The sequence below is a fragment of the Chenopodium album genome, chromosome 1, assembly GCF_948465745.1.
Source record: "Chenopodium album chromosome 1, dcCheAlbu1.1, whole genome shotgun sequence".
Lineage (NCBI taxonomy): Eukaryota > Viridiplantae > Streptophyta > Magnoliopsida > Caryophyllales > Amaranthaceae > Chenopodium > Chenopodium album.
In genome coordinates, this window is record NC_137834.1 from 4,524,113 (window position 1) to 4,550,930 (window position 26,818).

General features: G+C 34.4%; 2 protein-coding genes and 1 long non-coding RNA gene across 3 annotated transcripts; all 3 read left to right on the forward strand.

The window, feature by feature from the left end:
• Positions 1 to 555: 555 nt before the first annotated feature.
• LOC145636543 (uncharacterized) lies at positions 556 to 3,353 on the forward strand. Its single transcript, XR_014114139.1, has 2 exons — positions 556 to 975; positions 3,028 to 3,353. It is a non-coding gene; the product is annotated as an uncharacterized LOC145636543 (long non-coding RNA).
• A 1,174-nt stretch (positions 3,354 to 4,527) lies between these two features.
• On the forward strand, positions 4,528 to 8,057 carry LOC145636599 (sm-like protein LSM8). The gene is made up of 6 exons (XM_081688190.1): positions 4,528 to 4,662; positions 5,875 to 5,995; positions 6,191 to 6,231; positions 6,351 to 6,425; positions 7,307 to 7,359; positions 7,482 to 8,057. The coding sequence occupies exons 2-6, from the start codon at positions 5,959 to 5,961 to the stop codon at positions 7,570 to 7,572; spliced, it is 297 nt and encodes a 98-aa protein (XP_081544316.1). The 5' UTR covers positions 4,528 to 4,662; positions 5,875 to 5,958; the 3' UTR covers positions 7,573 to 8,057.
• A 3,047-nt stretch (positions 8,058 to 11,104) lies between these two features.
• Positions 11,105 to 26,310, forward strand: LOC145636664 (coilin-like). The gene is made up of 14 exons (XM_081688247.1): positions 11,105 to 11,417; positions 13,183 to 13,247; positions 13,382 to 13,648; positions 14,503 to 14,709; positions 15,655 to 15,718; positions 17,005 to 17,082; positions 18,536 to 18,701; positions 21,448 to 21,569; positions 22,622 to 22,873; positions 23,589 to 23,660; positions 23,759 to 23,926; positions 25,264 to 25,462; positions 25,583 to 25,669; positions 25,780 to 26,310. Exons 1-14 carry the CDS (start codon positions 11,217 to 11,219, stop codon positions 25,965 to 25,967), a joined length of 2,136 nt encoding a protein of 711 aa, XP_081544373.1. The 5' UTR covers positions 11,105 to 11,216; the 3' UTR covers positions 25,968 to 26,310.
• The last annotated feature ends 508 nt before the right edge of the window (positions 26,311 to 26,818 follow it).

Below are 26,818 nucleotides of genomic sequence, written 5' to 3' on the forward strand. Positions count from 1 at the left end.
AAAGTCGATAATGTAAGGAATTTGAATAGAAAAAGTATTCACCTCGGCGTGAAAAACATGCTTAATGAAACAATGATGAGTTGTTGAAGCCATCTTTAACAAATGGGGATAAGCGAGGACGGTGATAGTATAGGTAAAAAAAAGCTATTTTATGAACATTTGAGATAGGATGTTGATAACGGGCCAATACGAAACTGTTGAGATAGGATGTTGGTGCTTTAAACTTCAAAACATTTGCTTACAATTAACTTTCTTAAGGAGGACTTAAATAAATACACCGTACCATATAGTTAAGGTAGTGTGATTTTATGAAATTCTACGCGAAAAAATCATATTCTTTAGACGCCTACAAATCGCTTAATTAATAGTCCGATTTTTCCCATAGATAAATATTTCATATAACCATCTCATAAATGGATTTAAGAATGTCACTATAAACATAACCATCTCATTTCCGAGAAAGCGATGTTTACGACACTACCGTCCACACTAATCTTTTTTTTTTTAAAATAACACACTACTCGTGTTTAATTTAAGGGTAAAAAAGGTCAAAAGACCATCTCCATTGGGCTGGGCTCTTTCAAAATTTCTAGCCAAATCAACTCATTTACATTCTAACTTCACCATCACCGGCGACGAAAACCCCTAAACAAAACCCCAGAAAATGAACTCAGCAATGAGTCACCTGACGAGTCTGCTGAAGCGCCCGAGTTCAGCAATCAACTCAGCGAGCTTATCCCTTCAACAATGGCGGGGGATTCGAGTTAGGGTTCAAAACGGTAACCTGGAGCAAGCCCTTTCTTTCATGCAGAGAAAAATGACTTCAAGTGGGATCGAAAGGATGATTAAGAAAGAACAAACTCATCACATCAAGAATTCTGAGAAGCGCGTTTTAGCCCGCAAAGCTCTTCATCGTCGACTCCAATCCCAGGACCTTGCTCGTAAGCTCAAATCCATCCTCATCAAGAAAGTCAGGTCTGAACAATTTCAATTTTTTCAATTGATTGGATATGAATTTCTGAGTTTTTCAATTGATTTTAATTGTGTATGTATGAGAATCGAGTGGGGAATTATGATGTAGACGGGATTTGATCCAAAGTCTCGGATATGACCGAAATGTTATTTGTTGTGAGAAATGTTGTTGTTTTGGTTTATAGGGAGATACCCCAGATAATGATGTAGATGAGATTTGATTCGAGGTATCGGAAATGGCTGAAATGCTACGAGTATGTGTTGTGGGGAACTGTTGTAGGTCGAGTTTACACTAGTTAGTATAATTTAGGGGGAATTTCATAATTTTAGAATTGAAATATGATGGTATAGGTATATGTGATTGTTTGGGAGAATTAAGGTGACTACCTGTTTGATCGAACACTATTTTGGAAATGGCAAGAGGTGACTAAGTGCTAGCAAAGTTTGCTTTTGAATTGTCGGAAATTACTTGTTAATAGTGAATTGCTTAGTCGATTGGGTATTTGGATTGGTGATTGAAGCATATGTTGTTAGGTTTGAGAATGTGAGCGTATTGGTGGTACAATTGCTTTTTGGGTAAGTGATGGAAGACTCATTGTGATCATTCTACTTCATATTATTGTTGTACTACCAACATTGTGTATGTGCTTGAAATTCTGTTTGGTGATGGGGAATTTTATTAAAAAAATTAGTTTAGTAAATAGTGAAAGAACCACTTTTCTAGATAATTAGGTGGTCATTATGGTTGAATCAAGGATATTCGTATGAAAAATACCAATATAGCTACAGCCTGAAATTTTGAAAAGCAATTTCTGACCACAAAGTGGTCATTAACACCTGAGTACCTCACTATGTATGTATAGCCATTTTAGGCAGACTTGTTAGCAAAGTTTGCTTTTGAATTGTCGGAAATTACTTGTTAATAGTGAATTGCTTAGTCGATTGGGTATTTGGATTGGTGATTGAAGCATATGTTGTTAGGTTTGAGAATGTGAGCGTATTGGTGGTACAATTGCTTTTTGGGTAAGTGATGGAAGACTCATTGTGATCATTCTACTTCATATTATTGTTGTACTACCAACATTGTGTATGTGCTTGAAATTCTGTTTGGTGATGGGGAATTTTATTAAAAAAATTAGTTTAGTAAATAGTGAAAGAACCACTTTTCTAGATAATTAGGTGGTCATTATGGTTGAATCAAGGATATTCGTATGAAAAATACCAATATAGCTACAGCCTGAAATTTTGAAAAGCAATTTCTGACCACAAAGTGGTCATTAACACCTGAGTACCTCACTATGTATGTATAGCCATTTTAGGCAGACTTGTTGATCGTCTCACTTTTTCTTGCAGAAATGCTGCTAATATAAGTTATATAACCTTAGAGTCACCATTTAGAGAGATGCATATTTGCTCTGCAAGTTTGCAATGCTCTGCAAAGTAAGATGTTTCCTGGGAACTTCTGCTGCCATCCAATGATATTATTATTGATGTCTGTCTGAAAACTAGCACAGAGTTCCAACTGGAATTGTGACTTTCTGAAAATTGCATGTTGGACTGAATTGCATCCTGCGATGCCAAATAGATAGTTGATAGCCTATGACCTACACCGCAACCACTTCATCATTCAGGCAGATGATGCCCTTAGCTGGATGTGTCTAGCACATGGAATGTAATGGTGCCCTCTTGAGTGCTCGGTAGCATCAGAGGATAACTTTCTGAATGAATGACTTGATATATGAAGGCAATATGTGGGCTTTCACTGGTCACGATTAATCTTGTTGAGGTGGGGTTATCAGTTATGCTTAATTTGGTTAATTGCTTTAGAAGTGAACGTAAGTGACAATCTGAGCGCTATAATTTAAGATGTCAAGAAATTTGGATCACGGCCAACTGTGCATTATGATCTAGCTTTAGGGTTTTTGGAAGGGCCCAAGGTGCATGTGCGTGCATGAATATGGGCTAGATCATTTTCCATGCTTAATCTTCTTGATTGATACATGGGAAGTCTTATTTATTTTTTAATTTTATTTTTTTGCTGGATTATTTTGACAGGGGTCTATGAGTATTCTGGAAGGAGAAGCTGGAAGCTGCATTCAGGCCTTGTACGTTGCTGTTGGTTTAAACTCATGTAATTGACTTTCTTCAATTAGTGAACAAGTTGTCAAACTAGTTATAGTCTTTGCAAATCACCAATTCAGTTTTTCTTGACTTTCACTGTTTGTTTATCAACCGACACAATATATTCTTTTGCAAATTTTTGCATCGCTATTGATCCTAGCCAAGTATAGCGCGATAATTCAAATATTCATGTATTGTCTCCATGTAACAAACAAAAGTTGGAGTTAATAAATATCTTGCACGTATTTGTAAGGTTCTCATTTGGTGTTGTCGATAGCTTCTAGGGTTAGGAATATAGAATCTCCTAACCAATTTATCAACTCCTAATTGATTCTAGATATTTTATATCACAGTACGAGTATGTTCCTCACCTCTACTCTCATCAATGCTAATATTTTTTAATTATGAGATTCCATAATTTTCATTGTTGGGTTAGGAATACAAGCAAGAAAGAGTGGGTGATGTAAGTTTAACGTTAAAGGTTCGTGTGTGCCAATGTTGAGTGAGGAATGTAAAATTACCCAGATTGGATTGACCCACGAGAAGCTTTAGGGCCTGTTCTCATACATTTATTTTCATTTCAGTTCAGCTCAACTCCTAATTTCCTTCTCTTATAAAATATTCATTTCAGTTCAGCTGAGTTCAGTCTATGAAAACAGACCTTTAGTCTGATAGGCGCTCAAATAGTTTGAAGAGGAGAACTTGTTACTAAAATTACGAATCTTCAGATTAACTTCTACATGTTCTAGCTTTTTTTATTTTAGTTTTTAGTTTTTTTATTGGAGTTCGAGAGTTTTTCTTTATTTATATTATTATTATGTTATAAATAAACATCTAGCTTAAAGATATGAATAATCAATATAAAGATAAATCATCTATGATTGAACATTTTAGATAATGATCTTACTACTCACACAAAGAATTCCATGTTAATAAGAATGATAACAAAAATGAATATGTAATTGTAACAAAATGATTTACTTAAGACTTTAAGAGTTCGTCTAATATTACTGTTATTTTCTTTAAAATCATATCATAAACTACGTAGGTTATATAATGAATTGAAGATTAGGCCCCTTTCATTTCATCCTATTTTTGATGAATTAAAATTATTTTTACTAAATATTAACTACTGACTGAAATTATTCTTCAAGTTATTTTTACTAAATATTAACTACTCCGTAATTAATTTAATTAGACTGAAATTATTGTTCAAGTTATTTTTACTTAATTATTTTCAATAAGTTTCTAAAAATTGTTACTCGGATGCATAGCCAATTAGCCACCCTAGTAAAAATAAATTTTGACAGTTAACATTCCGTAATTTTTCCCGAAAAAAAAAAAAAAAAAAAAAAAAAAAAAAAAAACATTCCGTAAGTTTTACTGGTAGATCGGACGGCTGAAAACACGCGTAATTTTAGTCTTTCTCTTACGTTCAATTTTTTTTTTTTAGCCTGAGCTTTTCACTTAACGCTGCACCCCTCTCTCTCTCCTCCATTGAAGCGTACTCTGAATTTTCCATTAAAGCGGCGCCTGAGCTTTTTCTCCTCCATTGAAGCGGCGCCTGAGGTAAAACTTTTTAATCACCGAATATCAATTTCACAATCTAGGGTTTAGCTTCATACTATCGTTAATTTATTTGTCAATATAGTCAATTTAGGGTTCATCTAAGTTGAACTATTGATTATAATTACTGAAGTTATAAAACATTAAAACGAGTAGTTTTGTTGCTAGTATTTTTGTTTGTGCAATTTTACGTTGTTATTCTTCTGCAAGTAGAGTTTCATGTGTTTTTTCGAGCCTAACTTGATAATTTAGTCAAATTTAGTTGCTAATGTGTTGCAGGATTTTGTTAATAACCCTTTAATGTTAGTACCAAACTATGAAAATGAACCTTTTCTCCTTTGGCCCATGGTGGCTGCCCCTATTGCCCCGGTTCGGTCGTGTTTGGGTGCTATGGGTTAAGACTTAAGAGATTATATTGATGGATTAATGAAGTGAACTAAGCTTGGCTGTTTCATTTTCTGATAATTTGTTGGTGGACATTGTCGATTTTTCAGAGACAACTTAACCTTGATTGAATTATGGTTTCGAGCTAGCTATCCTTTTAACAAACATGGTAGTTCTATCTTTAAAATGGTCCATTATGTTGTTAATTGTTATAGTATTTATAAGTTTTATTTACTAATTTGCTTAATCGATTAATTGTCTTCATTGGACGAGTTACGTCCTTGTTCTAGAGATAACTTTTGCAATAAGAAGATGATCCTACTAATCTAAGATTGCAGTGCAATTCTAAGTTATGATGACTCTGTTATCTTACCGTCTATTTAATCTACAACGTAATCTTTTTGTGGACTGCTGGCAAACCTTGTAAATTGAGTACATGGTTATCCTTGTCGATTTTGAAAATCTCAGCATCATGCTGGGGAATACAGGGACTGCTTTACCCTTACTACGAGTCTTTTCCATTGGAAATTTTATGGTCAAAATTTTCTAATTTTTTGGTATCTGCTAACCATTTGAGTTTATGTGAGTTGAATATATTTGCTTCTCTTCTTGATGTCTGGGCCAAAATGTTTAACTTTTTTTTAACTCTTGTTTGTCTTTCCAATTTCTTAATTTTTGAAACCAAGGGTAATGGAAAGGAAGAAAAAAAAGATAGAGAAATTATACGAGTTGAAGACATCTGCTAAATGAACTTGTTTATCATCACGACTTTTCCCTTGTTGTCTTCTACATCTTGTATTTATTCACATATTTATGATGCTATTCTTCTAGGTGATCGTTGGAAATCCTATCTAAGTTGTGCTGCAGTGTTTTCTGAGAACTCTGAGCTAACTGTTGTCCGTAGGACTTTGCAAAATGTCTGCTGGACCTGGACTTGAGCCTCTTGTAGATCGTAAGTGCTCTAAATTTGTGTGTATGCTTTACATTGTAGTTTCAGTTGTCAAACTTGCATTTGAGGATTTGTTTTTGAAAGACGGCAGGGCTATAATTTGTTGAAGTCATTTCTTCTGCAACATTATTGTCTGAAAGCTAGCTAAGTTACCATGGCCTTTGTATGTTAACAACCTTTCTTTTCCCTGCCCTGCAGAGATGATCTCAGTTATTACCAATGATGGACGCAACATAGTGGTGAGTTTGCACAATACTCCAAATAGTAGCTGTATATCCTTTGAGTTGGCCTTTAATACTAAGCATCTTTATCTGATTACTGTGATACATTATGATTACTGTGATACATTATGATTCAGGGAATCTTAAAAGGTTTTGACCAGGCAACAAATATTATTCTTGATGAATCACATGAGAGGGTTTTTTCTACCAAGGTTTGATTTAAATCTCTCCGGGCTCTTTCTCTCTCTTTCCTCCTCTTTGATTTGAGCTTTGTAATGGTAACAAATATTGATGATTAATGTTAGCCGACCCCAAATTATTTTGAGACTAAGGCTTTGTTGTTGTAATGTTTATTCTGAATCAGTTTCAGGGGAAAAGTTTTCTAGATGGAATTTGTGTTCATTAACTGGTTTGATATGAAGGTTGAAAACATAGTATATTAGTTACATTCTTAGTAATACTAAGTCTACTTAATCACTGGATCCTCATGAAGCAGTAATGAGGAATATATGTAGAAAGATAGGGGTCGTTATTATGCTTAATGAGCTATGAAGCATTCAGTATCTACGTTTACCATGTTCATTTTGAAGTATTGAATTTCTTTGTAAAGTGTTGTCTCCAGAATTGTAAATCATGGAGTATGATAATTTGGCATGTTGATTATGTCCAGGTCTTAATATTGTTCATGCAGAGTGCAGAAAAATTATTGGAGGATTATGTTATTTATCTCTGTAGCCTCATACGAAGTTATTGTTTGAGTTGCACAATTCCGAAGCTTCATAAACTTTTTATGCACTCTTTTCACTGTGTCTGCAACTCTCAATAAGAAGTACTAGTTGCTGCTTGTTTATAATTTTGAGTCTGTTATAAATATTTTTCTCTGTTGTCTAAAATTAGTCTTGTGGTTTCAATCTGTACAAGATGCTTGAATTGAACCCCTTCCCCCTCTGCTCCTCGTTTTTACTGATGTTATGTCACTGGATGATATCTTCTAATCTCTTATAATATAATTGCTTTTATACTAATCCATCATTCATGTGCATTGTTTTAAAATGTTTTCTTAACTACTCATGTGTCATTTGCTGGGTTGCAGGAAGGAGTCCAACAAATTGTATTGGGTTTGTACATCATCAGGGGTGACAACATGTACGATATCTTTTCTTAAAGTTGTTAATCATTAGCAATTTGCTTCTCTGTCTTGTCCCTATGACCCTATGAAATTGCTTTGGTATTATAATAGAGTCTGATGCTACCATTTGCATTGGCAGAAGCATTATTGGTGAGCTAGATGAAGACTTAGATGCTCATATTGAGCTATCGCAAGTGAGGGGCCATCCTCTGAAGCCTGTCATTCACTGATCAGCAGAGTGCTTGTTTCTGTAGGCTGCATGGAAATTATCGATTTCACAGGACTTGTGATAAAGAATTTATAAACCTGTTTCAGGAGTGGTAATGAATTGGTATAACATATGAGCTCGATGCAGAAAGAGGGGCATTCTAGAAGACTGGACTTTGATATGAATCAGGGTTTAAATTTTTTTTTTTTAATTTTTTTTTTTTTATTTTCATCGTCATTAATTTTACGTTCAGAACGAGTCCAAACTCTCCGAGTAGAAGTTTGATGATTTATCATCTTTGTACCCAAGTAAAAAAAATTTTCCCATGTAAGGCATTAAGAGTTTGGATTTGATTACTGAACGCTAGCTGATTCAGCATGAAGTTGAGAGCTTGTTCTTGTTTTCCAGCCTGAACAGTGAGACCTCTTATGCTTTAGTTCATCTTTCTTTTTGTTATTCCAGAATTATTAGATACAATGAATTAAACAGTACCGATATTCAGCATCAGGCATGGAGAAGCCCCTGCAGAAGTGCAGATAATGGCACCAAGTATGGAGTACGGAGTATAATTTTTTACAAAGTATATCTTAGTTTTATCTTCAATTTTATATATAATCCTCCTATATAATTTTTACAAATTAATTTTGTTCAATTTTGAACTAATTATGAAAAGTCAAGCTGTAGCATTGTAAATTTTAACAATGATTTTTTTTTTTTTTTTTTTTTAAAAACGGATTTGAAAAAAGTTTTTTTAAATATGATAGTGCATCAATTTAGTAATAAAAATAAATGATGAAATGTACCATTGTTTTTACACTTTTTTTTTCCTATCCTCTTTAATTTGATCCCTCAAGTACAACTTTTTACTTTGAAAAATCCAAATTCAAGCACAGCCATACAGGAGATGATACACTTTTAAAGTAGGACTGTAGGAGAAGGTAATGCATTTATTGGTAAAAATGTAAAATAAAAAGAAACCATCACATATGAGAAATGTTTATACTAAAAGCTAACTGCAGAACCTAAAACCCCAATTTCTACGGAAATTTGGCTATTTCCGACCCTTTTCCTCTAGTTTCTTTATGTTTTTGTTATAGAATTCAATAAAACTATACTCTTCAAACGTAGTAAGTGCCCAGTGCCGTTTAGCTATCTTTTATTAATGAAATCCTTTTCTTCTTGTAAAAAAAATAAAATAAAATAAAAAAGTAGTAAGTGCCCATATGGTGGGCTTTGTTCCAGTTTTGTTTTTGTTTTATGAGTTTAGTATGGTACAAGTTGTTTCATGGGTAAAAATTTGTGCAAAATCGAAAAATAGGTTAATTTTTCGATTATAATCAGATGAATCAGACGAAAATTTCCTTCCACGACTACAACAGATCGATAGACCCACTCGTCGAAACAACTATAAATCACAATTGCAATAACGATAGTAGCTCTGCTGAAAGGGTGATTTTATTTTATTATATTTAAATCTCTTTGTAGATGTCTTATTACTTTTTACATATAAATCAATCTTTATTAAAAAAAAAAGTATTTACTAGTATTTTTTTTTTAGTTGGTAAGGAGAAGGCCTTTACTAGGCCAAAACCTCTCAGAGGTCCTCCTTTGGAAGTGGAGGGGAGGGATAAGAAAATTCCCACCCTAAAGTGGTTCTAGTGGGGTTTGATGAGATGCAAGGTTTCCCACTATACCGATCTTTGCTGGGTACTAGCATTTGCTTTTGTCAAATCTGTTTTCAATGAGTATAGTGAATGTAAATGTAAAGAAAAAAAAGTTGCAATATTTATGGAAGACTTGTCCAATACAAATAGAGGCAATTAAGCAAATAGCCATGAAAAAAGTCATTACCCTAGCTTCAACTTCAACACATCCCGCCATTAAAAATAACGGAGTACGTATTACTCTATATAATGTTACAGTTGAAAAATAATACAACTACAGATGTTGCAAGCTCTAAAAAAAAAAATTACTTCGTACTACAGAGTGTGTAGACTGCAGAAGGAACAAAGGAGGTAGGGTTTATGACTTTATGTAACATTTGAATATTTACAAACTCAAAGTTTTTGCTACACTTTCTTCGAATTGGTTTTTGACATACGAGTACGTATTTATGTAATCCATACGACATATCTATATACTGAGTATTCTTTACTTAAGTACTTGGTTAGGGTGTTAATTCGGTTTTCGGTTTGGATTTAGACCAAATCTAATCCGATCCGAAATAAATTTCGGTTTTTAATTTTCAAATCCAATCAATTCGAATCACTTACCAAATCCAATCCGAATTATAATTCGATTATTTGGATCCAATTCGAAAATTCGAATTAAAATACGTTGATAATTTTTTTGGGTCTAATGCGATTATAAAAATAAAATTGCAATAATAGAATTCAATTCTTGAAAGTATAGTAGTACATGATTTATACAAATATTGAAAACATAGGTTTACATGATTAATATTAGGGGCTGTTTGGTTAGGGGTAATCAAGAAAGGGAATCGAAATCAACTGGCCCAATTCCCTTTTGTTGATGTTTGTTTAGCACTTTTATTCATTCCCTTTACCCTCCCCATTACCCCAAATGCTTCCAACTTCATTCCCCACCCCTCCTAGGTTTTTCCATTCCATTCCCTACCCACCTTCACACCACCACATCACCACCTTCACACCAACCAACACCATCGAAAAACCAGCCCAGACCATCGCCGCCCCTCCCCCGACCACCGTCGATCCTCCCCCAAGCCTCGCCGCCCTCCCCTCCCCCGTAAAAACCACCCCTAGCCCCGATCTCCCTCCCACCACCCGCGAAACCCTAGCCACCCCTTCCATTCCCCTTGCCGCCCACCGATAAACGCGCGCCGCCCAAAACCCCCTCCCCTCGCCGTCCAAAAACCCCTCCCCTACCTCGAAAAACCTCCGAAGACGCTAAGGGAGGGTTTTCGAGGGTGAGATTAGTCGATTTGGGCCCAGCGAGTGGTGGGGGAGAGTTTGCGAAGGGCGGCGAGGGGTAGGGGAGGGCCGACGAGGGGTTTCGTGGCTGAGAAAGATGAAAACCATATGCAATGTGTGGTGGTGTGGTGGTTGTGGTGGTGGCCGGTGGGATTGATTCCCTTGTTTTAAAAACAAACAAGAAAGCAAAAATAGGGTATTTTCATTCCATTCTTCTCCTTTCCCTTTGTTCATTCCATTCCGATTTCCTCGTGCGAACCAAACGACCTCTTATTATAATCATAATCATAGTTTAACATGATTAATATTGACAAATATTTTTTTTGTAAAACAACTCTTTCATAATTCGGTTATTTCGAATCCGAACAAGGTAAATCCGATCTGAAAATCGGAATTTAAAAAAAAAATCAATCCGATCCGATTTAAAGTTTGGATCAGATTCGAATTGATAATTCAGTTTGAATTGGATTGGATTTCGATTTTTATCCGTACAATGAATACCCCTAATAGTTGGTGTCAGAAAAAGTAAGTAAAAATAGGGTGAATAAAACATAGGCATTTCAAAAAAAGGGTTTAAGAACACTCTTTGAAAACCCTGGGAAAACACTTCAATTCAACTTTTGGCTTCTCACTCTTAACTTTCTGGCAAAATCCCACGAAAAATCCCAAACACTGAAACAATCTCGTCTTCCTTTCTCTCTCCTACTCGAGAGTGATGGAGGCGACGCAACAGCAACGAAGATTGCGAGTAAATTTCAAGGATCGTGAAATTCTAACCAAAACCCAGAAAAAATCTGGTCTCAAGCGTTCATGGGTTCTTCTCAAACCTCAATTTCAGACCATTTCCGATGTTGTTGCATATCTTCTTCACTCCTTTGACCTGCATCATTCCTGCCCTAATGGCATCGTTCTCTATGTATACTTTCTCTCTACTCTTGCATGTCATTTTTTCCCTTATTTTTTTTTGATGTTTTTGTGGGTTTTCTCCAATTTTTTATGTTAATTTTGAGTTGGGTATTTTATTAATTTCTTAAAGTTCATGACTTTCGTTCTTTTATCATGTAATTTTCTCAATGTGGTTTGATTTATCAGCTTTTCCCTTCTTGCTTATTGTCAACTACTTCGTATTTCACATTTTAGCTGGACTGAGAATTGAAAAGAATTTTTTTTTTCTCAATTTTTGTACCATTGTAATTTGTTGTTGTGAATTAATACTATACGGCTATACCATTGTATTATCAATTCCCCTTTGATTAGATAATATTTGATTTTATTTATTTATTATATATTGACCACAATTTTTGTGCATTATACGTTCATTGTATACTGAAAATGACAGAAAGACAATTTTATGTAAGCCTTGTAAAGGAAAATTCAGTAATATCATATTGTAAATCATTATGCACTTTTAATTTTTAACAATTGAAGTTGAAATTATACATGAGTGAAATGTGACTTCATGTTTTGACCTTAATTAAGGTGATTCTTTGAACTTGAGCTTAAATTTTGACAACCATTGGGAATTAGAATCTCCATGGGTAGCATTAATGTCGTTTTGCTAAGCTAGTGATTTGTTTATAAATGAGCCCCATTCTAACATTACAAGACTTGGATGCGGGGTGCACTAAAGTTAAATGAGAAATTGAAGACCAAATGTGATATGATATTTCTATTTGAAGCTACGGAGTTGCGTGTGTAACATGAGTGATATGTTACCATATGATATTTATATGACTATCATTTTTGTTGGGCGGTGGTCATTTTTTCTAATGATATGGGCCAAATACCTATCAAATTGGATATAGTACGAAGGTATTAAAGATATGGTGTTTTTCCTTTCAGCGATGCTTTGTGCTACTTTCCTCATCTTAAAAAGAAGGTAGTTTATAGTGATAGTTAAAGTGCACGTCTGATTATGGAAAGATAGTTTTACTATGTATCTATAATCAATCATCAACTAGTAAAATTGGAGAAAATAAGTGATTTGAAGGGTTATGCTCTTTGGCATTGATGCCAATGGTCGTTAATTTGAAGTAAGCTGAATTTTTGAGGGGGAGTGGAGGTTTTTTTTGTGTGTGTGTGTGGGGGGGGGGGGGGGGGGCTGCTCGCTTGGCGCATTGCGTCCACGTAATGATTTAGATGGGATAATATGGTATGCTGTTATTGGAGTACATATTATGCTTCAAATGCATTTAGTGAAAGGCAAAGCAATAGGGTTTACCTTTCTTGGTGGCATGGATTACAGTCACGATTGGGGACATGCCTTCTGTTGTTAATTTCAGGATTGATCTTTCATTTTCAGCTTTCATTTTTTTGTCGTATCTGCCTAAGATTTTCTGATTTCTCTTTTGAAAGTTTTTATTTTTTCTCTTTAGAATGTTATTATATTTCTTCTTTTTTTAAATGTTCAGATTAAACTCTCTTGACCATGTTTATTTTTGACTTTATAAAATGAAATGGATTAAAAAAAAAAAAAAAAAAAAAGAGCCCAAAATATTTCTGCTCATGGATATTGTACAGCCCTGCCATTGCATGTGATGATTTTCCAATTATGTTAATTGTGGGAGTAAATAATTTGTAAAGCTGTTACTGGGCTCTGTTTTTGTCTTATGAGTGTCAATGTGCACATGTCTGTTATGTTTTACCTGGAATATTGCACTGATCAGTTTAATTGCTTGTAGATGGATGGCTTTGCTCTTCCACCGTTTGAGTCGACTACCATTTTGAAGGATAAAGATGTAATAAGGTTAGTTTCACATTACTTCTGTTGCCTTGTATCTTTTCATGTTAGCATGAGAGTGTAGATTGAGGTCACTTCTTTTCCCTCTTCTTTATGTAACTGTTGCATCTGAAACATGTAAATGATTGTTCCTGAATCAGTGTGAAAAGGCTAGGGTCGGGCATGTCTGGCACGATGAAGGCTATTGAAGAGGCCAGGCCTTTCATTGAAGATGAAATAGTATTGAGGCAACCGTTACCTTCTGCTGTCAGGCTTTTGGCAAATGAGGAATTTGATAAAGAGACTGGAGGCTACCTAAGCGAACTTGATAAGGATGAAGATGAAGCAGAGGAGCCTGTGCAAATTGCTCGAGATGGAGATGTAGCTTCCAAAAAGAGAAAAGCATCCAGTAGTATTGAGAACTCTAAGTATGGTTTATTTTGTTCCTATACAATATTGTCTTTCTATCCATCAACTTTTACTTTCAATTCTATGATTTTCTCCCTTTATTCCTCTCTATTACAAACCATGTCAGTCTGTTGGGAGTCAGTGCTGTACAGATTTGATTCTCATTCCTGAAGTGGATACTGGTAGCTAATATCATGACCTGCTGGTTCTTTTGGATATTTTGTCATATGAACTTCTGTGATTGGTATTAATTCTTGTAAAGGGAGACGCTGGAATATTGATAGAGGTAAATTGGTGGTTAAAGTAGCCTAAGATAAGAAATAGTTTTATACTTGGAAGTGCATTTTAATATCACATGTATATAACTATCCGTTTATGTGCTAATTATCTGTCCAAAAATGGAGTCAAACTGACAAAATATTTAATTTGTTCATGATTTGTCAAGCATAATTTGATATGCATTTAAGAGAACTGTAATGTCACCTTTAAATCAATGTTTATACTTATGTAGTAACATGGACTCATGTAAACAAACTTGCAAGCCTTTTGTGGAAATTGCTGTCTTGTTATATAGATTCATTAGTTTGTTGGAGACAAAATATACTTTCTTAAAAAAAGAATGCCATTTTGGATGTACTGTTTTCCACTGAATTTTACTTGGTAATTACGTACGGGTGTTTCTTGCCTGGTCCTGGTATACATACTGGTCTACTGCTTAACTTTGTGTGATGTGCTTTAAAATTTTCATGTATCGATGCACATCTCTTTCCTTTTTCTTCCCCCACTTTTTATATTTCTTTCTCTTTTACTATAGATTGTCTTATAGTAAATTCTATTATAATTCATGAAATACTTCTGTGCTGTTGCATTACAGGAAAAAAAGACAGCGCCAGGTAACACCCAAACGTGTTGAGAAGAAGGTTGTTGATCAGCTTACCGAAACATTACAGAACAAAAGAAAACTTGCTAATGGGAGTAAGCATGATGGAACCGTAGATTGTGCCAAAAATTCGGATCAAATATCCAAGTCTGATGGAACTGTTAAATGCGCCCAAAATTCTGATCCAATACCTAAGTCTATGTACGTTTTTTTATCTTGCATCTTTTAGTTTGCTTCTTCCATATGTTGTTGTTAGAAGTATCATAAGGGTCGTGCTGGATTTGTAGTTGGGTGGAAAGGGTATTATTTCCTAGGCAGTAGGAATAAGTTGCTTATACTAATTTATGGGACTAATTCAACTTTTGTTATGCATCGCTCTGCTGTAGATACCTTGGGTTTTCTTTCTTAGTTTTGAAACTGATTGGCTTGCTCTGTTGAGCTTAAGAATAATTGTTGTTTTATTTATTCTGCTAAATGTAGTAAAACTCATCTTTAAATGAATTGTATATAGTGAATATGCTAAATATCATTGATAGCTCCTGTTTAAGCATTCTGGTTAGCTTTCATTCTTTTGACTTCTATTTGGAGCGACAGCCATTCAGAGGAGTGTATATCATCTGTTGTATATTTCATTAAGATTTGTCTCATTCCCCCACACCCCCATGCAGTTTGGTGTATAATGAGGAATGAGGACCTTCTGTTTTACTGTATATTCTTTACATAGTAGCTAACTTTCAGTTTTACCTTGGTATACTATTGTAAACCATAGAAATTCAAACCTGCAATACATAATTAAAGAGGTAGAAAAATATAAGGGAACAATTATTTCATTGATAATTTGTGGGTTACAACTCTCGTAGATCTCTTGATTCCTCTCTCCATCTGAGTCTCATTAAAACTTAGATTTGACCCTCTTTATATAAAGAGTCGTAGAGTAGTTTACAAGATAATAGCCATATATTGTACAAGATCCTGAAGATAGATATCTTATATTTTTTGATATTATCTCCTTATTTACATAAATCTGACACCTAATAATTAACAAAATTTCGGTGTCAACAACTATATTTCTGTATTAGTATTTAGTCGTTTAAAATTTTGCTATTGTAGCATTTTTTAATGGACATCTTGGTTTTATTGGGGCAGTGTGCTTGAAGAGAAAAAGGAAGAGACTGTACAAGCGTCTGGTGTGCCTAATGAAGCTAAAAAGGTAGCCTAGAACTGAATAAATATGCTTGAACGCTTGTCTATTATCCTTCTGTAACTAATGAATAACACAAAAAAAAATCCCTTGGTATTCTTTAAACTAAGGTTCTAACTTTCTGTAAGGAAATCGAATCTCCTTCTTAATTATATCTACTCGTCTAGAATTCCTTTACTAGATTGAATTTTGATATGCAATGTATTTGTGTGAAGTTTTGAGTCTTTGGACTGGAATTGATTTTCACTCAGTGTAGGCTTTCTTGTATGCTTTTTGATTCCTTGATGTTTGCGATTTTCAAATTCGTCTTGGATGAAGATTTAATAATCTAGTCTATTTTTTTATGCGTGCAAATTCTTTTGACATTGTTGGTTGCCTTTATTTGTATTATGTCCCCATGATTGTGTCCCTTAAACAAATTGGAAGACATTATTTTTTTGGTTTGTAGTGGTTGTACTATGTATCTGATAATAGAAAAGGTTAGTGTGGATCATGGTTTATAAAATCCCAATTCGATCCTACGATTCTACGATCCAAAATTGTGAGATATATCTGGATTGTAGGTAGGATTGTAAGATCTTACTTGAATTAAAATAATGAGGGGTAGGATCTTACTATGATCCTACGATTTTATGATCCTACATGTAAGGATAATTTGAGAAATTTATATTCTTACACATTTTTTTTTAATACAGTATTCTGCATTTCATAAGCACATTTGTTATTCAATCATAGTTACTAAATAAACGCAATTCATCAAAGAAATCTGTAATTTTGCCAATTGATTACATGTACATTAATAATAGTTAAAAAGTCGTTTTGACAATGTTGAACATTATGTATCATTTAATTATTGCAGTTAAGTTAATATCTAACTTGATGGAGCAAAGTAATTGATTTTAGTATTAAGATTAGTTGAAATACTTAAATTCAAGTCAAAATGTAGCATAATGTATACATTTTTGCTTGTAACGATCCTACGATCTGATTCTATCGATCCTAGTTAGGATCCTGATTCTAATAACCTTGGTGTAAATCAATTGATAACATGCTTATGCTTCTGTATGGTATATATTCAATATTCTATTCCATTTGTTGTCATCCCATGATTTCTACCAATCTCTTGTTGGCTGCTGAGGGTTTGTCAGATATCCTATCCTTTTTTGTTATAATTATTTGTTATTGTTGGGGTCTGTCCTACCATGGAGATCAATTTTCACATGGATGTTACGCAACAGGTTTTAATTTTTTTATTATTCATATTTGAAATAAGACTTTTGTCCCCTTCTTTTCAGGTATCCAGAGGCACTCGCCGTAAGAGGTTGCAGAGGCAGTGGAGAAAATTACACCCTGACAAAGCTAATGTCGATGAGGTATGATATCAATTGGGACAGATCCACCTGTGAGTTCTACTGCTAGGAGTGGGAAGTACATCCCTTATTGCTAGAAATTAAGCTATTTACTTAGGTTTACATATACTATAGTCTTTAAACCCTAGTGATGCATGTAGCTAAAAAAAATGAAATATAAGAAAACTATAAAAATATATGAAAATACAAATTATGCTAGCCTTTCTCGATTTGGTATTAGTATGTGGCACATGGATCTTGTGAAGCATATTTTGAGATTGTTTCAATGGTACGAAGACTATAAAATATGATAATACAAGTGGTATATCAAGAGCAACTTGTTTTAATACCCTTTTTTTGTGTTCTGTTATGTGCTGCAGATATGTAGTATTAGAATGTCTAGTGAAAGGTGGGTGAGTGTAACTGTGTAAGTAAAAGATGGATATAGTAAGATTGAGCAAAGAATTGGGGGGTGTAAGAATAAAGTAGAAAAAGTAAGAGGGAGAGAGTGGAAAGGTGCTAATAATTTGGGGTAAGAGGGGTAAGATAGTGAAGTTCGTTTGCCACAAATGAGATGAACTAGAAGTGTATACTAATGGAGGTATCACTTTATATCTTGATGAATTTAGTTGTTGATTTTAATCAAATTAAAGTTGGATTATGTCAATAAAAAACCTACTCTAATTTACAAGAAGGACCGAAATAAAATATACTGCCTTTGTTACCATAAAGACGTAATCTAGTAAATTTGAAAAAAATGAGTAGGTGTAACAACAAGGTGGACAAAGTAAGAGGGATGTAGTAGAAGGTTGGTGTTAAAAAAAAAGGCAGATAAAGTAAGCAATGTAGAGAGAGTGAAAAGGTGTAATATTTCAAGGCAATAAGGTATATAGTAGAGGGGGTTAAAAATGAAATAAAGTAGAGTTGAGTAGAACAAAACAAATGTACCTAAGCAGAGGTAGTGAGTAGGAAAAAAAAAGATGAGGTAGTATATATGGTGAATGGGTTTTTAAAAAAAAGTTTTAGTAATTATGCTGCTACCCTTTTTTTTTTTTTGACCCCTTAAAGATTTTGTCCCTGTGGGTAATACCTAGGCCTGCTTCTATGTACTCTCTCTCGTTCTTTCTTTGGCAGGTGCAGAGGGAAATGTTTTGCAATTTTTTTTTGGGAGGGTAGAGATATATTTGTTATTTTTTAATGGGGAGTAGAGTGATATACTTTGCATTTTTTTGTTATTTAAGAAGATATATTATGAATTTAATAATAGGAGATACAAAAGGAAGATTCCGAGCAAGGGAAACAAATAGAAACGGATGTAAGGAAATTGGAGTATAACTGTATTACATAGTTCCCTATATGTCACTTTATTTCTATTTATATTTGCTAATTTTCATTAATTAAATTGTTTGGCTGGAATTATCATATAGTTCCTGTGTGTATTGTAAAGTCTCCCTTTACTTCTGTGTTGTGGCATCAGGGTGAGAAGCAATTGCCGGCAAAAGATTTAAATAAAAATTCAGGATCTAAAAAAGATGCAAGTACAAACATCAAACAGCTAGCTGAGGAAGATAGTGACGCAGATGGTGATCTTGTCCCTGTAGAGATTCGGCCCGGACACATACGCTTCACTCCTACTGGGAAAGGTCCGGCTACCATTATCCTTGCTTTATAGAAATAGTTTCTTATCAGCAACAAGAATTTGATATCCACAATCATTAAAGCATGGTGCATGCTACAAGAAATAAGATAAATACTGGATAAATTAAGTGGATTATTCTTCCAACTCAATCCATCCAATGCAACATGAACTTGGGGACCTAGCATCTTCTGTCCTTAGCCATTCATTCTCAGTCCTCCTTGGTCTTCTAAGACTTGTTTCTATATCTTTATCATTCCATTTCCGAACTGTTCCTCATCTTGGTGTTAATGATGTGTCTGAAGCAGCAAGGTTGTTTTTTTTCATCTTATCCTTCACAGCTGCCACCTGTCACTCTACACTACTGCTAATATTATCATTGTGGATTCTATCTTCTCTAGATCTACCACACGTCCGTCTCAACATTTACATCTCAGCCGCATTTGTCTTCCAAACTTGATTTGCTTGACAACCCAGTTCTGAATTTATAGCATAGTTGTCTAAACAACAGTACCACAATACTCACTTCACCTTTAGGGGCACTTTCCAAATCACTCAGTATTCTAGATGATCCTCTCTATTTGAGCCAGTTGTATACATTATATGTTATGAAGTAGGATGCTCCTTTAAAAATTTCTTTTCTGATTATATATGTTAGGATGCAGGATTGAAATTATGAGATTATAGAAATATTTCACCAAACTAATGAAAGGTGTTGCTAAATTTGTTGTAGACAATGTGCAAGTTTAGATCCCAAAGATGCATTGCAAGTTGCCTTCATTAATATGAAATATCATCAATTCCTGCTTCTCAGTTTTGAAATGATCTCCTGGAAACTCAGTTGAAAACTGTTTTTTAGATTTCAAATCTCAACTCTTAGGTGTTCTATTATTTTGGACCTCTATACTGTTGAAGATGTAATTTTTAGTTGATAACCACCAATCTTCCTTTTCTTAGTGAAAATGGCAATCAACTATGATTTCTGTGCTATGTGGTAGGCCTTATACCTTGAGATTTCAATGTTCATATGTATTGGTGAGTAGGCTTATTCATAGATCCTCCTTATTAAACAACATATTATTTTGTTCTTATGCTCATTGGCTCACGAACGAGAATATAATGATTGTGGGCCAAAACAATTATTACCCATAACATACTACGATATTAAATTTTCCTAAAATAATCCCATGTAGTAGTGCTCCCACATTAATTTTGTTCTTATGTCTTGTATATCAATTTGGAAGGAAAGAGGAAAAAATTACTTAAGAAGTTGGCCTTTCCATTGTAGTCCGTCTCATCTGGAATAAAGTCCCATATAAATGACAAAGTCTATAGTACATTTCTGTAAAAGATGGTCTGGAAAAGAATCTTTATAATTCTTTTATCATATGGGGAGGAAGGATATAGATATATAGTATAACTAAAATAGTAGTAACAAATCCCCCCCCCCCCCTCTTCTCGTCTCTATGTTTAGTGGCCCTTCTGATTGGGTTTTTTTATGATTTACTGACATTACTGTCTTTGTGTAAATGGGTTGACCGACTCAAGAAAACTGATTTACACGTGATGGAAACCTTCCCAAATGGCTCAATCTATTATATAATAACTTTGTGTTTCTTAATTTTAAATTTGTGGGTACAACCTGTTTAGTAGTGGCGGTGATTCAAGCATGGATCTTTAATTTGAAGTACAAAATCTGTATGGTACCAACTCTCCCATTTGAGGGGGGTGGGGTGATGGGGTGCTTTGAAATTAGTTTGTCTGTTTTCCCTTTCATGTATCATGTATATATCAATCTGTTTTCATGTATCATGGATATTCTTTGCCATTCGTGACACACTTTAAAATGTGTTGTTTCGTGCCTGTGGTCGATGATTTTGGGGAACCTCAACACTAACTTGACCCGTTTTATAAAACGTGTCGTGTTGTCCTGTTTAAATGTGTCGGAAACACTCGACACTTGCCTGCCTTTCCATGTCCTGTTCGTTTTGTATAGTGGAGTTATTTTATAAATTGTTAGCTTCTTTCAAAAGATTTATCATCAATTCCAAAACTAATTTGTTAATTTTTTTTGGAGGTTTGAGTCGTGTTGGTTACGTGTTGGGAATCTCTACCCCTACCAGAAGTCCCGAACCTTTCTTGTTTAATTCATTGTGTCCTCTTGTGTTGACTCCTTTATTTAAAGGGGCTGTAAATCCTTGACACCAACCTGTTTCCACTGTTTCTATTTTGTGTCATATTGCTGTGTTGTTTCAGCTTTCGTCAACTCTAGAAGGGTTAGAACCTCTGTATTCATAGTATGTGTGTGTATGTTTTTTTTTAAAAAAAAAAATTTATCATAGGGTTAAATTATGTGCAATGTATAAAAAGGCTCAAGGTGCAGCAAGATGATAAGGTTTTCCTTGCGCTGTAGATCCCTTGAAGTATGGTGGACTTAATAAAAGTTGAAATATATCTGAATAAAGAAGTTGTGCACCTCACTGAAATCGCCTTGCCTAGACCGAAAAAGGCGCAAGGCCCCTATGTCAGAATGTCACCTTGCGCCTCAACACTCAGAGACACCTTTTTATACAACCAATCTTGTACCCCTACCTATACCCACATGGCCACATATAGGCAGTAGCTTTTTGATTTGTGACCAGTTTTGGTTAATGTTTGTTGATGTCTAGCTTGGTATTATGGTAATGTATGCCTTTTCTGCATTTCCTTTATGGTGATAATTTCCGGCTTACAAAAATATCCTTTGGTTGCAGCAACTGATACTCAAAAACTTCAAGAAGAAAATGGGGGGGATGTTCCATCAGTCCAAAAAAGTTCTTGGGAAGATGACTCTGCCCAGAAGAATGTTTGGGATGTAAACAATAAAGTAGTGAAGGTATGGTGTGCTGCTGATTTCTATTTACCTGATTTCCAATCTCGTGTCGTTGCATGTATTTATTCCAAATCATCTATTTGTTTTGGAAGTGATAGTTACTCGTGTGTGTGTGTGAGCGCACGCGTGCGTGTGTGCGTGAAAACGTAAATTTTGTGACTGTTGTATGCAAATGAAAAATTTGAGGGCTTGATTTTCTAAGTGATACATTATCAGCTGTGTGGTGGTGAGCACCAAATGAGTGGATAAACCTTAGCATTTATTTCAATACCAAATTTTACTCTGCCTTATCATGGTGGTTTGCCAAATTGGCCAAGGATTTTCATCTGCTGCTTAACCAACCTACATAGGCCTTGTTTGTTTCACCAAATAATAATAGTTTCAGGAAAACTAAGCTCAGGTAAGGGACGCCAAATTCAATTACAACAAAAGACAAGTTTAGATTGGGTCTAGAAGTTCAATTGAGTTCAGATAAGGTATAATAACTTTAAAAAGGTTTAAAAAGGGATGCTTAGAAAAAAGATCCAAGCCTATGCTAATTACCACTTTGTTCTTGGCATTTAAGCCCCGTTCACTTCACCTTATTTTTGCTGAGCTGAAATTATTTTTAGTGAACTGAAATTATTTTTGCTGATCTGAATTTTTTTGAAGTGAACTGAAATACGGCTTAAATGCAAAGCAATTATTTTTAGTGAACTGAAATTATTTTTGCTTTAAGGCATGATATAAGTGGTCTGTTTTCATGAATACGGCCACAGTTAAGTTGTTAACTGTCCAACAGGTCTCAAGACATTGTATTTTACCCCCTTTCTCCTCCTCTTTCAGTTCAGCTGCTTTAATCATACATTATTATCTTGTATGGTTTTTATGATGATAATTTATAAGTCAGTATTAGTTTCTTGCAGAGGTTATATAATTTATATCGCATCACAGCTTCTGTGCTTCCCACTATTGCTTTTGGTGTAATATTTTGATAGTATGAAAAAGGTGTTTATAAATTGCTATCCCCTTTCTCTCTGTCAAAATTGTATTTTACAACATAGCGTCAAATACAGGAACCATATTCCTGGAATGGAATCACAAACAAAAGGAAAGGTCAGAAATGGGGCACAGAGAACCAGCCAAACTCCAGGAAGGAATACAGAGATTATAATGGCCATTCTTCTAGTTCAAGAGCTAACAGAAACCAACGAACCTCCTCCTGGAAGGAACCAAGAGATCGTAATTCATGGGCTTCTAGAAAACAGCGGGCCAATGATTCGTCCACAAATTTTGAGAAGCTCGTTCCTCTAACTGATTTGCCTGAGGTTTGTTTGTTTATTATTAATTTTTTTTTCCCATATTTATCCGGTATCTTTGGATATCACTATATAGCTGCCAATTCTGAAGTTGCTTCCTTTACCAAGAAAACGCAGAGCTCCTGCATCCTTATATCGAACTTATAGCATAAATTTCCTTCCACAACTATGAACATTGACAGAAATTGTAGGAGGGTTATAATTTTTTACCAGTTGTCGGCTTATCATCCAATATAAACCTGGATTACAAATTAATGTTGTGTATTGTTCATTTTAACTTCAAATATAATATGAGAGAGGTAATGATCATAAGATTCATAAGTCTGACAAATTGCATAAGGGTAATGTCAACTGAACTGTTTTTTTTTTTTTTTTTTTTTTTCTCCTTATTGGAAACAAAACTGGCTCTTATATTTCTTGCTTATAGACCTGTTAATTTGTTGTTTGCTTCTCTACTTCCGTTTATTTCTACATTGAGAAAATTAATTTTCAACATTACTATTAAACTGCCCTGTTGACTTGGTTCAGTGAGTATTGTTAGGATGTAGAACAAGAGCGATAGTTAAGGATTATGACATTCATTTTGAAAAGGCTGAAATTGATATGGGATTAAGCAATACATACTTGTTCTGTCTTTTGTTTTTTGAGTTGTATTGCTTTCAATATATACTTGTTCTGTCTTCTTTTTTTGAGTTGTATTACGTGTATTTCTTTTACATGGCAGATCGGCGACGTCCTTGCATATCGTTTATTGGAACTGTCATCAACTTGGTGCCCTGAGCTGACATCTTTTCGGGTAGGAATCCATTTATTTTCTAGCAAATCCCTAGTACTTGTTCATGGCATTCTTCTGATGAGTGCAATTGATTTCTGATATATCATTCTCTTTTTTAGGTAGGAAGAATTACATGTTTTGATAAAGAGTCAAATAAAATCATTATGGTTCCAGAACCCGAATACCCACTTAATCTTAAGAAGATGGAAGGTGGTGATCACGATGATGACGATGACTCTGCACAACCTCCACAACCTTCCCTCTATAATGAAGATGGATCCTTAGAGGTATGAATGCTGTAAAATATAAGTTATTTTTTAAAATTTCCTCCAAGGTTTCAGAGCAGTGTTTCCTTTACTGGAATGTCATATCCATAGTAACTTGGTATCAAAGCTGTGCCATCCCCTCACCCCCTTCACCTCAGTTGGCTTTCTTGTTGTGTGCACTTTGTGGTTGGGATTGGCATCATTTGCAGATCTTGCATGAGCACATGAGATGGTCCAAGACTATGTGAAGTTTGTTTATGATTCTCTGTCCATCCTGTCTAAAACTCTAAATGTTCCTAGTGGATTTTTGACAGAGTTCAGACTTTTGTTCAAGTCACTATATATATTTTTGTGAAAGCCGATGTTAGTGTTTCAAAATAAAAGATCTTTTACCTCAACTTCATAATATAAGGTCTCCATGCTTTTTGAGTTTGAACTTTAACCTTTAATTTTCATGGTAACTTTACCTCCAATCCTAAATGTTCTTCCCATTTTGATTGTGCCCATTTGCTGATGCAATATTTTGACTTAATTTTTTCAGTTCCTTATTGATAAAAAAAAAAAAACAGTTTAATTTTCATTGAGACGAATCAAATAAGACCCAACATGACTGTTATGTTTTGTATTTTGAGAATAATTAAGAAGATTCCCTCATCTTATAAATAATTTACCAATACTCCAAATGGGAAGAACAAAAAGAATCAGAGGGAGTAGGAAAATACCAGCCTGTAGCATACTCTACTATATTAGCAGATTGGACCAGCGCGTAGCAAAAGGCAAATTTTGTTCAAGTATCCAACGACTTGGCAGATATTATTATTTATTGTCTAAATTCTCTGAATGATGATGTGAATTAGTGGTATTTTGAGGGGTGATTGAGTCATTGAAATTGTAAATCACGGAGAATGTCTACTCTTAACCAAATTTCCCTTGCAAACTGGCTAGAAAACCTAAAAATAAAAAAACTTGTGTAATGGATGAACGTAATTTGCATTATTTTCTGGCCAAGTGAGTTTCTGGAATTACATTTTCTTTTATTCATGAACCTGTTACGATTTCTAGGATTTCACTAGGGTTTATTCACCAACCATCAGTACTGAAAAAAGAAAGAAATTGATTTCTATTCCATCTTGTTCATTTTCTTTGTTCTATAATTGAATATTTTTCTGCCATGACAGATTTCACTAAAGTTGCTACTAAACGATCCTTGGACTTGAGACTATTTTAGTCTCATCCTTGATATTCCATACTAGCCACACTGTATCATTAGTGTATTGTATATGTGGATACCTTATCTTGCAATTAACTGCTTTCCTTCTAACAGAATATGCTTCTTTTTTTTTTTTTCTCTTTTGCAGATAGATTTCCCTTCTCTTGTTGATGTACGTATTCTAAAGCGTGGTGACCCTAGTCAATCAAAAGCAGTCTCAGCAGTTGCTAATGGTACCTCTGCCCCTTCGGGACCTTCGGGATGGAGCAAGGGAAACAATATAGATGGTAATAGTAATGGTGCATCAGATGTTGGCAATCAAGAACTTGGTACACCTGATGCTTCTGGTATGATTACACTTTTTGATTATTTGGTTTATGGTATTCTCGATTATTAGGTTTGTGAAAGTTATGTATAAAAACCACCATTGTAATTGATGGCATGTTATCTTACCTTTGTCTGCTCAGGAGTGAGCGAGAGCAACAAAAAAGATGGAAGTAATGGTGCATTAGATACTGGTAATCAAGAACTACAGAAACCTGCTGCTACTCCTGGTATTGTAACTTTTGGATTGTTTAGTTTATGATTTTGTGTATTAGGATCATGAAAATCAAGTAATCTGTATGAAAATCATTGTAATTGATTGCATGATTTTGTCCGACAGCAAACGGGAAAAAAGATGTGTGGGAAGAGATAAGTGATGCCTTGTCAGCAAAGAAATCACAGCTTTCTCAAGAGGATAGATGGAACAAGAAAGAGCCTTCAGCTAAACGGTCATGGTCATACAGAACTTTAAGAGGGAGTGCTCTTGGCCCTACTATGGCGAGGTTAAGGGCACAAAATGGTGTATGAAGTATGAACCATGAATAGGTGACCATGATATTTTGGTACATAGCCTCGATGTGTGAGCCTTGATCCTCTAATTACTTGCCACAATATCGTGGTTATTTTTCTGGCGTGTTTAAATGTATAGCCTCTTTGCACTGGTCTAATATTGTTCAGTGCAATGATCTTTTGTGGCCTTTTTAACTATATGGTTTCATGCTACAAATTTTCGAGGTTATTATGTTCACCTTAATGTAATCTACAATCAATCAATGATATGTACAGCTAATAGACCTTAATATATGAATTTCTGCCCTGCACTGTTTGATTGAAGCATATTTTGAAATCAGAATACAATTTTTGTTTAACTTTTGCCAGGAAAAATTATTCAATGTATACTTATTGAAGGTGATAATTTGAAGCAAAATTACAAATTCTGGAAAATTCAAAATAATGTTGCCAACTTTGGCATTGCTATAAAATGTGTATTTCCCCTGTTCTTGAGTTATTGCAATAATGTGCGTTTTATGCACCTCAATACTTATATAGTTGTTTGTGACCTGGTTAATATAATTGATCATCAAATAAAAATTAAGGATTATTGTAATTTTACCACCCAAAAATAACACACTTTTTGAATGTATCACCCATATAAATTATTAAAAACATTAAGAATAAATTATCATTTTATTCTTAAATTAAGAATAAATTATCTTCCATATAGTTATTTGCGATTTCCGTGCTAAAAACGTTTTCTTTAGTTATTTATCATCAAATAAAAATTAAGAATAAATTATTAAAAATGCGATTTTCGTGCTAAATACATACTCATTCTTTACTAATTTATCATCAAATTAAAATCAAGAATTATTTCAATT